The sequence below is a fragment of the Rattus norvegicus genome, chromosome 1, assembly GCF_036323735.1.
Source record: "Rattus norvegicus strain BN/NHsdMcwi chromosome 1, GRCr8, whole genome shotgun sequence".
Taxonomy (NCBI): Eukaryota; Metazoa; Chordata; class Mammalia; order Rodentia; family Muridae; genus Rattus; species Rattus norvegicus.
The window spans coordinates 170,749,431-170,762,893 of NC_086019.1; the positions used below are offsets into that span (position 1 = coordinate 170,749,431).

The 13,463-nt window shown below is 42.0% G+C and overlaps 1 protein-coding gene across 2 annotated transcripts in view; it reads left to right on the forward strand.

Annotated features, from left to right (window-relative positions):
* Window positions 1-13,463, forward strand: part of Syt9 (synaptotagmin 9) — a 180,481-nt gene that overhangs the window by 61,765 nt on the left and 105,253 nt on the right. For both annotated transcript variants that reach the window (XR_005491595.2, NM_053324.1), the window contains 1 exon segment: window positions 3,577-4,123. Coding sequence is in view for 1 of the 2 variants with exons in the window: in NM_053324.1 (NP_445776.1) it covers window positions 3,577-4,123 (547 nt within the window). In the remaining variant the exon portion in view is untranslated.

Sequence of the window (13,463 nt, forward strand, 5' to 3'; positions counted from 1 at the left end):
CCCTCCTTGGTCTGGAACTCACCAAGCAGGCAGGCTGCATGGCCAGTGAGCCCCAGGGATATACTTATCATCTCCACCTTCCCCACGCTGGGATTACAAATATGTGCTTGTCATACCCAGATTTTATTTCTCTCTCTCTCTCTCTCTCTCTCTCTCTCTCTCTCTCACACACACACACACACACACACACATACACACATACACACACACATTAAAGGTTCTGCTGATTGAACTCAGTTCTTTTTCTACTTTTTAATTTATTTAATTTTAGATTATTTACCTACTTTATGAGTGTTAGTGTTTTGTGTTTTGTTTGTATATGTTGCGTTTGTTTGTGTATGTTGTTTGTATATATGTGCTGCACTACATGCACGCCTGCCACCTGAAGAAGTCACAGCGGGTGTTGTATGCCCTGCAACTGGAGTTACAGAAGGTTGTTAGCCGCCATGTGGATGTTAGGAATCAAGCAGAGATCCTCTGCAAGAGCAGCCAATGCTCTTAACTCTGCTGAATCACAGCATCAGGTTCTAGTATGTTCAGGGCAAGCATTTTACTGACTGAATTTGCTTTGGAACTTGAAATAAGGGACTTCCTGTACAGATTCTCAGAGAATGAGATTACGCTTCTGCCTTTGAAGTACAGATCTCTCCATAATGCCTTCTCTGGCCCACTCCCTCTACCTTTGGCAGTCCGAAGAGCCAAACGTGTAATACTAATCTCTCCCAGATTTCGTGTCCAAGGAAACGTGTTAAACAGAATATGTTCCATTGCTAAGTAGCCAATTCCATTTATCTTAAATTTAAATTAAAATGTGTTCCGTAGGTTAGTTCTTCAGACAGACTTTTGCTGTGTTGAATCGACAGCCAGAACTGACAACATGAAGGTAACCTGTTCTGCAGTCTGTTTAGAACGTATCTACCGGGACTGGGCCCAGTGCTGATTATAGACACAGGATTGTTGCTCAATCAGAATCCGGTTCTGAATACAAGCACTGAATGGCTGTCTCTGAGAAGGGACCTCATGGCCTCTAACTTGCCACATAACCAAGGATGATCTTGAATTTATGAGCTTCCTAACCTCTACCTCCTGAGTAACAGGATGACAGGCATGCACCACCATACCCAGCTTTAGGTCATGCTGAGGATTGAACTCACCACATCCAAGGACACAACCAGTGGCTATCAAGAATGCACTTTTATTACAGAAACAGTACCACTAACTAAAGAGCACCTAAAATGGTCTACACGATGACCTGTTAGTAGTACTAACCACTCCTTAGCCGGAATGGTATAGAATGGCTTGACTGAAGTATGAACCTCTGTATCTAACTTGAAAAGAAAGATGATTAGTAGGGAGAGGTGGAGCTGGCACCACCTCCCCTTCCGGTTTCTGTCTAAGGCACGGTGCTTGCTGCTCTGTGCCATTCCCTCTCACACACAGAGCCCAGCAGAATAAGTGTAAAGCTCTGTTCTAGCTCCACAGTGGCTGGACTTCTGAGTGAGGGGATGGCCTGATGACTAATGGATAGCCTGTTTCATCCTTTAAAAGCATTTCCTACCTTTCTGACCTCCCCTAAATCATTAGATACCAAGAAACTTTAACGCTGTGAATTTCTCTGGAAGGAATTAGAATCTGCAGCAGCCACCTTCAGACTGCACAGTCTCTTTACATCCAGAAATCTTGGTACCTGGAATATGTCTGCTTGGTGTGGACTGTGTTGAGTATGAAAATTACAAGTGACAGTCAATAACAGCAATCTTGAGGTACTATATGGGTGATTAGTGATCGGGAGGCTATTTGAGGATGAATAGGGATGTTCAGCATGACAACATCTGAGCTATAAAAAGGAGAATTTCAAACATATTTTGGGTCTGTAAATCCCATGTTCCCATGACTTTTTTATAAGTCTCAAGGAAGGAAAGGAAAGGAAATGTACTCTGCCTTTTCTAGTATTCACCAGTCCCTCAGAGACAGCTCTGCTGTTCGTGTCACTTTCCACTAGAGACAGTTTTAATTCAGGTTATTGACTGACTATTTAGCATACAGACCATGTACTCTGAGTTAGAAACAAGAAAAGTAATCTTTGGTACAGCCTTACTCTGAGCTGTTAGTGCAAATTAGCCAGCTAGTAGGACTAGTAGAGGCTCAAGCAGGAGGATCACGAGTTCAGGGCTTGGATGGACTGAGTGTAAGAACATCCAGGGAAATTTTGTGATATCTTATCTCGAAGTGAAAAGTAAAAGAGAAAGCTGTGATGTTAGAATTCAGTTAGTGGAGCATTTTGTAGTATGTGGGAGGCCCTGGGCTCACTTCCTAACACCACGTAAAAAAGCAGTTAAACAAATAACTAGCCTTCTGTGTAATGACAGCTTCTTTTTCCTTATGACAACCTACTCAGATGAGACAGGATTTAAAGAGAACATTAGAGAAACTTCTATCTCAAAGCTTATGGGTGAAGACTTGACTCCATTAGCAAAGTCTGATTTGCTGTTAATAGTATCTAACCTTCCTTAATTTATCATTTGTAATTTATGATAGCTCCTCTTTAAATTTTTTTGTCAACAATATTTATTTCAGAAGTGAAGCCTCACTTGTTGCTCTTTCAGAAGACTAGAATTTGATTCCCAGCACCCATATTGGGTGGCTCAGTATAGTCTAGCTCAGAGTGTATAACACCCTCTCCTCTGGCTTTGGTGGGCACCTACAGACACAGACACACAGACACACAGACACACACATACAGATACACACACACACACACACACACACACACACACACACAAATAGATTTTTAGAGAGAAACTTGATTGTTGACTACCCATGAGGAACAACAGAAAACAGAGTCTCTGTGCTAATACAGGCAACTAGTCACAACCAACACATAGCAAGCAGACACCCCAATCCCATAACTATTTACAACAGTAAAACCTATATTCCTGCCATGAAATAGTTTTATCTGAACCAGCAAAAAATTGTGTCTTGATAAAGCTATAAGCTAGTGGTTGAAATTTTCATGTAATTTGGTTTGGTTTTTAAAGGTGGGTCTCACTCTGCAGCTTAGGCTGGCTTTGAACTCAGTGGTAATCTTTTCATATCTGCCTCCTTGTGCTAGAATTATGGGTACCAGCCACCACACCTAGCTTGAGAAAGATGCTCTCTTTCTAACACAACACATAGCCTACCTTTTCGGTTTGAGGATATTATCTAAAGATGAATAATTGCCTTCTTAAAGGAGCTTGTTCATGCAAATCTTGGTATTCTACCAGCTGGATAGGCCTTAATGCACATTAGACCATCTAGAAAGTGCCTGCAAACCCTGAAAGCTCTTGGGTCACATGTTCCGTAAGTTCATTGTCTGATCCCAGGCCTCAGTTTTAAGCCTCAAGCTCTTAGGAGCAGCTTTACTCACATTACCCACATGATAAGCATTCTGAGTTTAGGCTGAAAAGAAAGAAAGGAGCCACACACATAAGCTCTTCTAAAATACAGCAGAGCGCCAACATTCGAGACACAGGGTTCTGAAAGATGGGCAGCTAATGAGGTTATAACTCTGCTGTGTCTTGCTCTTCGTTTAAGGCATAACTCAATCCGAAGACAACTCAACCTGTCAAACCCGGACTTTAATATCCAACAGCTTCAGAGGCAGGAGCAGTTGACTGGGATTGGTAGAATTAAGCCAGAGTTATATAAACAGAGGTCACTGGACAACGACGATGGGAGGAGAAGTAACAGCAAAGCCTGCGGGAAACTGAACTTCATCTTAAAATACGACTGCGACTTGGAACAGCTCATCGTGAAGATCCACAAAGCCGTCAATCTGCCCGCCAAGGACTTCTCTGGGACGTCAGATCCTTATGTCAAGATCTACTTGCTTCCTGACCGGAAAACAAAACACCAGACTAAGGTTCACAGGAAGACCCTGAACCCTGTGTTTGACGAGGTGTTTTTATTTCCTGTGCACTACAATGACCTTGAAGCTCGGAAGCTTCACTTCTCCGTGTATGACTTTGACAGGTTCTCTCGCCATGACTTGATTGGTCAAGTGGTGGTGGACCACTTCTTCGACTTGGCTGACTTCCCCAGGGAGTGCATCCTTTGGAAGGATATCGAGTATGTCACCAACGTGAGTCTAGTATTCCTTCATTGGGGTGAGGGAGTTGCTTCTTTGTTTCCACAGAAACAGACTGCTTATATGTGTTATTTGGGAACAAACTATAAAATTCACATTGATGCATTAATTCTGTTACTTAGAAGCTCTCTGTATCTTTTGAGGGATGGGGTTTTGACAGCATTAACTCTGATATATACAAGAATAATTTGCTAAAACTATTAAGGAATCCCTTTCTCGCCTTTCTTCTTTCGTGGCTGTCCTCTATTACTCCTCATACCATTTTCTTGAGAGCTGTTTCCAGTTTGTGCTAGCTTGAGTCATGGCATCTGTTCCCTGTATTCTACAGCTGAAGTCCATTGCCTGACTGACACCACCAAGTACTTGCCTGGGCTGCCTATGGACTCAAAAGTGTTTCCAGGGTCAGATCCTCATTTTAACCCTGAGCTTGGGCGTGGTTGAGGAGAGTTAGCATCGGAATTCCAAATGTAAACGTCATAAATTAAAATTGTAAGGAAGTCAGTCTGAAAAGATAGCAAAACTGATCTAGAGAAGGTCAGATCTCATGTCAGGCTTAGGAGAAGAGGCAGAGATCATCTATAGCCATGTTCACATTTCAAACAAGGGGATCCCATGAGATGTTTTTACTCCATTTACAACCTCGTTACTCCCCACTTAAGCTCCAGACTGAGGAAAACTGGACTTTCTAGGGGTGGGTGGGGGACTGATGCTTTCAAAGCTGTGCGTTTCTTTCTCCCGGTCAGATTCCCTGAGGTGACTCTTGGTGTGTTCTCTTAAGGCTATTGCCTACTTCATCTTGGCATCACCATCTTTATCCAACTCCGGCACTGATCCAACTGGGATTAGGCCTTGAGTGAATCAAAGACTATCTCTGCTGAAGAAGAGGACCCCCAGATTTCTACAAGTAGCCTCCAGCACATTCATGAGCTAGGAACTTCCTTACCCATTAGTGGCTCTCCCTGCATACCCTAAGTCCTTGTGCAGCTTCATCAGGGTATCTAGGTGGGAAAATGTGGCCAAGGTCGTGGTGGCCTCCATCTTCACATCTGGAAGAAAGAAAAGCTGTAGAAAATATCAGTTGGTAAAAATGAAGTGATTTGTGGTATTGGGGGAAGGAACAGACCTCTTCATCTTGAAAAGCTATAACATTTGATAACCAAAAATGGGTCCTGGGGAGAGCAATGGTTATCTTTTTATCCCAGCTGCCAAAATCGGGAGGCAACTGAGGAGGCTTAAACAAACAAAATAGATAGGCTACTTGTAGCAAGATATCAGTGTCTCCAAATTAGCTCCCTGTCCCCATGTGGGCATCTACCAGATGTATGTAAGTATAGAAACTTCAGCCATGATGATGAGCTCTGACGAGGTCTGGTCCAGGGTCAGGAAGGGAAGCATTGTTCACACCATCTAGCCAGACTTTGTAATGCTCTGGCAAGCAGAGTCATAAAGTAGATGGAAAAGTTCCAGGAAGGTCAGTGGGGATCCTTCTGGAGTTGGCATCTGGGGGTTTTATGGAGAGAGCATATGCACAGAGGCTGGCCACAGTCCAGATGAGGCAGGTCCCTGATGAAAAGGTCTCCTCACAAATGTTCCTGTGGGCCAGGGAAAGAGTGGCAGTCTACAGAGACCTTCTGACTCTGAGGTAAGTCTTCCAGAGCTAAGAGTTCTGGATCCTTGATGGGAAATCCTGGATTGCAGAGGAGTTAAGAAGAATGTGCAATTCATCAAGAAACATTTACCCAGGCTTTTGGGTAGCCACAGGAGAGGGGAGGTGCTATGAGTGGAATCATGGACTGTTTTCATAATTTGTGTCATATTTTTTAATGTGTCCAGAAGCTGAGCACAGAAGTTTGAGATCCACTAAGGTTCTGCTTTTATATGCAGTAGCTCAAAATACATATCAGAGGAACAGTGAACAGGTGGTTAAATGAGCAGACGTGGACCCACCAGCTGAATGAGACAGCACTCTAGTACTTTCTCCCATCGTCCCTTTTACTACCCTGAGCTTACTCACATTGTGACAGGCAAGTTGAAGTTTGTTCCTGCGGTCGATGGCTCCCCCTTCGAGTTGCCGTTCCACACTCAACATTAATTATAACACGTAACAATAGAGATGAGTACAGTGAACGCGCTTGGCGTGTTTTCATTGTATACAACATCCCATTGTTCAACGTATGACAAGTTAGCACTCTCTCTGGAAGGATTTTATCCATTGATTTTTATTTTATGGGTAAATGTGTTTTGTTTGCATGTATGTTTTTATCTGGTACCTATAGAGGACAGAAGAGGGTGTCAGTCCCCTGGAACTGGAGTAACAGGTAGTTGAGGGCCACCATGTGAGTACTAGGGACTGAACCAAGGAGTCATCCTAGCCTGGTACCATTGTTACATAGCGTAACAGAACACTTTCATGTCCGCCCATTGATTAACAGATAACACAGTCTTTGATACAAGTGTTTAACATTTCCAAGTGGTTATAGGGCCGTTTCCACAGTGGCTCCTCAGCAGATCCCCTGCTGGTGAGATGTGACTATCCGAGTTCTGCACCGAGCTTCTCACCAGCTCTCGATCTCCCAGTGCTGGTTACTGTGTGTGTGGACGTCCATGTGAAGTATCCATAAGACTGCTTTCTTCTTGGCTGCCAAGATTGGCCATCTTTTTATGTGTTTATTTATCATTCAAGCTTCTTTTCTTACACGCAATGCTGTCAGCATATTCTTCTGACTTTTTCCTGTGTTGATCTAGGTCATTTTTATAGTCTGTGTGCAAGTCTATGTTATATGTGTTACAGTTGGCTGCCCGCTTATGGCGGTGTGCCGACTTACTGTTGTACTGTTTTATTTATTTGTGTGTGGAGGGGTAAATGGGTATGTGCATGTGCCAAGTGTAGAGGTCAGAGGACCACTTTAGGGAGTTGATTTTAACTTGGTACCTTATTACCTTCTGTTTTTGCTACTGCGCTTTATATTCTAGACTAGCCTACCCTTGAGCTACTGGGCAATCCTGTATCTGTTTCCTATCTCACCCCAGGAGTCTGAGGCATGCCACCATCCAACTTCTGGGAGTGGAACTCAGGTCTTCAGGCTTGCGCAGCTCATCCTTTACCCACTGAGATACTTGTCTAGAATAAATGGTGACTTTTGATAGTTCTTATACCTATTGTCATAAAATATATCAGTTTTCCATTGTAAAGTGCCATGATTGTGTCTTAATTAAGAAATCTTAGTATGTTGTGAGTATATTTTTCCTTTGTTTTCTGTTGAAAACCTTAAAGTTTATGTGTTTGAGATAGGGTCTCATTATGTAACCCTGGCTGGTCTTAACTTCACTATTTAGAGTAGATCAGGATGGCTTCAAACTTATTATATTCCTGCTTCTGCATCCTGAGCGCCTCCTGATATCAGGAGGAAAGGCAGAAATTTTAAAGTTTTGGCATATATATATATATATATATATATATATATATATATATGTACATACATACATATATATATGTGTGTGTGTATGTTTGAGACAGGGTTTCTCTGTGTAGCATGCACATGCATATACACACACATATATGTACATATACACACACATATATATGTATGTATGTATAGGTACAGATATAGATATAGATATATTGGATTTTCAAGACAGGGTTTCTCTGTGTAGCATACACATGCATATACACACATATATGTACATATACACACACATATATATGTATGTATGTATAGGTACAGATATAGATATAGATATATTGGATTTTCAAGACAGGGTTTCTCTGTGTAGCCCGGCTGTCCTGGAATTTGCTCTGTGTATATAAAATATAGATTCGTGGGGTTGGGGATTTGGCTCAGTGGTAGAGCGCTTGCCTAGCAAGCACAAGGCCCTGGGTTCGGTCCCCAGCTCCGAAAAAAAAAAAAAAGAATAGAAAAAAATATATATAGATTCGTTTTCCTAGAACAGATTTTTTTATCGTGTAACACAGAATCAACTTAAGTTGGTCAGTATGGCTTACATTACAAGGTCCTGTGGGCTGAGAGCTTAGCAGAGGTTGATTTCTCATAACTCTCCAGCCCAAGAGGTCTGAAATCAGCGTGTTGGCAAAGGTCACTTCTGATGGGGCTCCCTCCCTGCCTTCCCTGTGTTCACGTGGTGAAGAGAGCCCGAGCTCCAACCTTATAAGGAGGTTACTACTTCCACCATGGGCCCCACTCTCATGACTTCATCAGTCCAACCACTGCTCAAACCATCCACCTGATCTGACATAACACTAGAGGATTAGATCTCGTTCACTTTATGACACATCCAAATTTATTATTTTTTCTAAGTAAATAAGGGATTGTCTGGAGCATTTTTCCCAGTAATATGCAGGGCAGTACATGCTCTGACATCTGTGGGTTTCCATATAGGAAGAATCTGCTTCTGGGTTCCTTTTCCATCCACGGTTCTACTTGACAACATTGTCAAATCTCAGGCCTTGCCAATTGCTCTGATTCCAGAATCTGGAAAAGCAAGCCTAGTCGTCTTTTAGTTTAATTTTAGCTGATAACTTAATTTTTTCACATATTTTTTCAGAGCTCCGTTGTCAAACAAGAATTATGTCTTTCGGGATCTTAAACTATCAATATTTTACAATAAAGTAAAGGTTTTTTTTAAGTTATAATGTTTTCCCCTTTCATTTTCAATTAGTCTTAACCACGTGCCGATGTAATTCTATTGTCTGCCCAGGGACTCTTCATCTTCAAATTCAACTGACAATATTTTTTAAATGGATCTGCACAGCGCTGACAGTGCATCATGCGTGTGTCCTAGAAGGGTTGGGTAGAGCATTTGTCTAGCATGGGCAAAGTTTTGTTCCTGGCTGTTTGGGAGTGTATGAAGTCTACAGGACAGTTTAAGGAAAGTTTATGCCTTTCCATTCATTTCTCTTTCCATGTATATGCTCTTTAGTTAAAGTCTTGCCTTCGGGCTTTGTGGTTTTTCTACATAAAGATCTTGCCAGCCTTTTGCTAGATTTGTCCTTAGTTCCCCATTTTTGTTACCTTAAATGGTAATTTCTAAAATAGTATTTCTGACTATTATAGGTATATGACTGAAATTTTGTATTTCCTGTAAAATCCTTAATTCTTATAGGTGCTTCTACGTTTTCTTTGTTATTTACATGTTATTTACATGTTATTAGGCATGCAGGAGTTATGATGGCTTTGTTACTTTCTGGTCTGTGCCTTTTTGTTTCTTAGTCCTTTTGATTTTGTTATTGACTAAAATACAAACTAGGATACCCAGTACGGTGTGAAACAGTAAGTACAGGATAAATTCAGGCATCTTTGACTTGTTCCATATTTTAGGTAGACTGTCTTTACACTCCTGTAGAGTAAGTATAGTTTTTCCTAGAGGTATTTGTGGGTGCCTTTGTCATATTCAGGTTGCTTCCCTCTGCCAAGTATGGTATCTCACACCATCAATTCCAGTGCTGAAGAAACTGAAGTAAGAGAATCACAACTTAGGCTCCATAGTGAAACCCTGTCCCAAATAAGAAGTCTCTGTCTGTTCCTAGTGGACGGACCTCAGGACTATTGGGAATGGTTGTCCCTCTCTCAAATGATGTGATTTCTGAGAGGCTCCTTAAATCTACTATTATGGTCAATAACATTGATCAGTTTTCTAGACTTCATTCAATCTTATGTTCCTAGATTAATCCAGCCTTGCTCTGATGCACCGTCTTCTCTAAACGCTGCGGAGTTCAGTTTGCTCGTGGGTTCTGCATGGATGCACATGAGTGGTACACACAGTGTTGCTTGTGTGCTGTCCTTGTTTGCTCTGAAAGCAAGGGAGATTGCACTTCCTCACTCCTGTTGGAAGACTATTTTGGATCTTCTATTCACTCCTCCTCAGTGCCCCCAGAGGCCTTGAGGTTTATTTATCTCTCTCCATGCTGTAGACTCCCTCTGAGTCCTCACAGCAAAGAAGGCAGGAGTATGAAAGAAGGCTGTCTGTTTCTAGAGATGTCCGTAGGTTTTGAAGCCAAACCCACAGCTCCCAAGTGTGTCCTTGTTTTGAGATTGTTTTCTGAAGGTTATTTTTCAAGGAATAAAAATTTAGGTGAATAAAATTCTCGGTTTACTTTGATTTTGGCAATGTGAAGCAATAATTCCATTGTTTCCTTCCTTTTAAAGTCAATATCTATTCTGCCATTTATTACTTTGTATGTCAGTTTTCCTTTTTTTTTTATTGGAGCTTACTTCCTCCTTAGTTATGACATTGCTAATTAGGCATGTTTTTTTGTTTATCCTGGTCAGAATATAGTCCTGAATCTGAGCATCTTTTCTTGAATCAGTTCTGGAAAATTCTTGGCTATTTCTTTCCATTACCTAATATTTTCATATTAGCCTAATTTAGTTGATCAATATTTCCCCCTCAATATTCTTTCCATTTCTTTTATACACATCTATGGATACATATGTATAGATGTGTGTATGTATGTATGTATGTATGTATGTATGTATGTATGTATGTATGTATTTCCCCATTCCGTATGCAGTTGCTTTTGTATTCTGTTCCTCATGGCTCCAACTGTGATCCAGGAAGCTCTGGTTCTTTCCCTTGACATTTTCATTGACTAATAACTCAACAGATTTTATGGCTATTTTATTTGTGAGTATAGGCTTGTCTTGCTTGAAACTTTATAGAAATTGCAGTATGTGCATTTAAAATACATTCCTCCAACTGTGATTCAAAATTTCGTCCATAAGATGTACTGCTAACATAGAACAGTTTAAACTCAATTCTGAGCTTGAGAGTTCTGGTTTGTTGGTGGTTTGTATTAAAGAGGTTTTTCTCCCCTCCTTTTTCTAGGACAAGTATAAGCCAGGATGAAGTGCCCTATCCACCTGTTCCACTTATCTTTTAAGAATGTGACCTTCAGGCTTTGGGAATGTAGCTTTAGGCAAGACTGTCTCACAGTCCCGTAGATGGCAGGAGTTAAACACTAGAGTTCATTCCCTTCCCTCACCTCCAGCTCCAGGGCTTACTCACCTCTGTGGATTCATGGCTATTGTTCCTGTCACTGAAAAATTCTATTTCTGCCTCATTAGCTCTGCTGTGCACTTAGAAGGATTTTATAACCAAGTGTTTCTCCTTACCTGGAGGAGTTTCTCTGAATACTTGCCCTAATGTTGGAAACTGCTATACTGTTGGAAGCTTGTTCCAAAAAAAATTTTTTTTTACTATAGTAATTGAATACCATGTACTCATTATGTTTGCTTTGTCATCTGTTTAACCTCTACAAATCCCACCATCTGAATTCTTCATATGGCAAAGGAACCTTAGGTGGAGTCGCCATTAAGAGGTTCAGGCAGGGATTCGAAGCTGGATAGCAGCTGGGTGGGAATCAGGGTCACTTTGCAGCGGTCTCTGTCTGGTCCACATGTGGCATATGTTGCTTTGCCTGTCTGTCCCCTGTGCCTGCTGCTCCTGCCAAGCAATTGGACCCCATTTTAAAGATCAACTTTTTGAGTCCGGGATTGGGGAAAGTCTTTCTGATCTTTGTTTTCCACGTCATTCCGTGCTCCTACCGTTACGTGTACCGTTTTCTCGTGTGCATTGCTTCACCTGGATTTCTTTCCTGATTGACTCTGCTGTTAAGCGCAGAAGCCAAGTTCACTTGTTCCTGATGGTACCCCACCTCCAAGATAGTGTCTAGACGTAAGATACTTAAGTTTTCTTTTATGGTAGGGTCTCATTGAGTAGACCTGGCTAGCCTAGTACTAGCAATGCCCCTGCCTCAGCCTCGTGAGTATTGGGATTAAAGGTGTGTGCCACATGATAACTCAAGACCATCTCTTATCTCATTAAGATAAAATAAATGGATAAAATGTAGTTCCATGTGAAGGACTCCATTCTTTTTTTTTTTTTTTTTTTTTGTTTTTTTTTTTTTTTTTTCGGATCTGGGGACCGAACCCAGGGCCTTGCGCTTCCTAGGCAAGCGCTGTACCACTGAGCTAAATCCCCAACCCCAGGACTCCATTCTTTAGGGATGCTGGACTTGAGGCTGTTGTATCCTGGGTGGACCCATGAAGCAATTAATCCCTGTTAAGTTTTTTTTTTAATTCCTTGGGAGAGATTGTGAACTTAATAAATATTCACATTAAAATAAAACGTAATCTTCCTGCTTTCCTGGGGAGGAATAAAATTGAAATTATTGAGTAAAAAAATGATAGGTTTTGCTCTTATCCACGGAAACCAGATCAGCAATAGTAAACTGGTCCTTGATGGGGATTCTTCCCAGTTCCTGGCGGGAGTTAGCATTCAGAAAGCCTGGGTTTGGTGCTCAGCAGGAACACTGACTGCCAGGCCCAGGCCCTTCACATGTTCTTCTGGAACCTTGGCAAATCGACCTAAAGTACTCCAGAAATCACTTTCTTGGTGGTCTGCCTCTTGGTTGGTGGCTCTCAGGCTTCCTTTGGATAGATGGTATTTCAGAATGGGTCGTGGCACAACATAGGCTGTTACATGTTTTAATACTTGAAAGCCCATGTTTTCATTAAATTTTACTTAGCCATTCCCAGCAATTTGCAGTGGCCAGTTTTGGAATTTCCGTATATTTTCCATGAGATCAGACCTTTTCCAGATCTGATAGAGGTGGGTACATAGTTCTGCCCACAGGAAAGGATGTAAAGATGACCAGAGTGTGTGTTCTACATGGTTGAGTACAGGTGAGGCAGGCACACTCTGTAACCAGAGCTTGCTTACTAGTGTGAACCTACACCCTTCCATTGCTGTGTAAATTACAAGCCACGATCATACAATTTTACAACGGTGTCGTATCTAAGGGTGTGCTGGCAGACAGTGTCGCCAGGCTGGAGGACCGGGCCCAGGGGAGAAGGGAGAGCAGCTGACATGTAGCATTTGCTGATTCATGTGTTGTGATCACTCTCAGCGAGCCTGATTTCAGGTCACCAGTGTGTGGACATCATCGAAGGCACAGTTGAGAGAAGAGGCTGGCAATCGGCTTTTCTAGCTGGTTCCAGCTGATAATACCAGCTCAGGATATCACTACGTGTGGGGCTACACATCCTAAGGACTACTGGGTTCACTGACCTTAAGGACTGGAAAGCCCCGTAGAAAGCCCTGGTTTGCAATTGCTGCCTGGGAAGCCAAGTTTCATCTAAGCAGCTGTCGGGACTCTGGCCATCGCTGGGGTCTACTGAGCTGTGTCTTTTTGAGAATCCACTGACTCTCAACCTGCTCTACTCATTACCCATCAGACACATAATCACCCTGCTGTCTGGACTACTTAGGTTGATAAATAGCAGGAAAAGAGGTAGGATGGAATACTAGAAAGAAA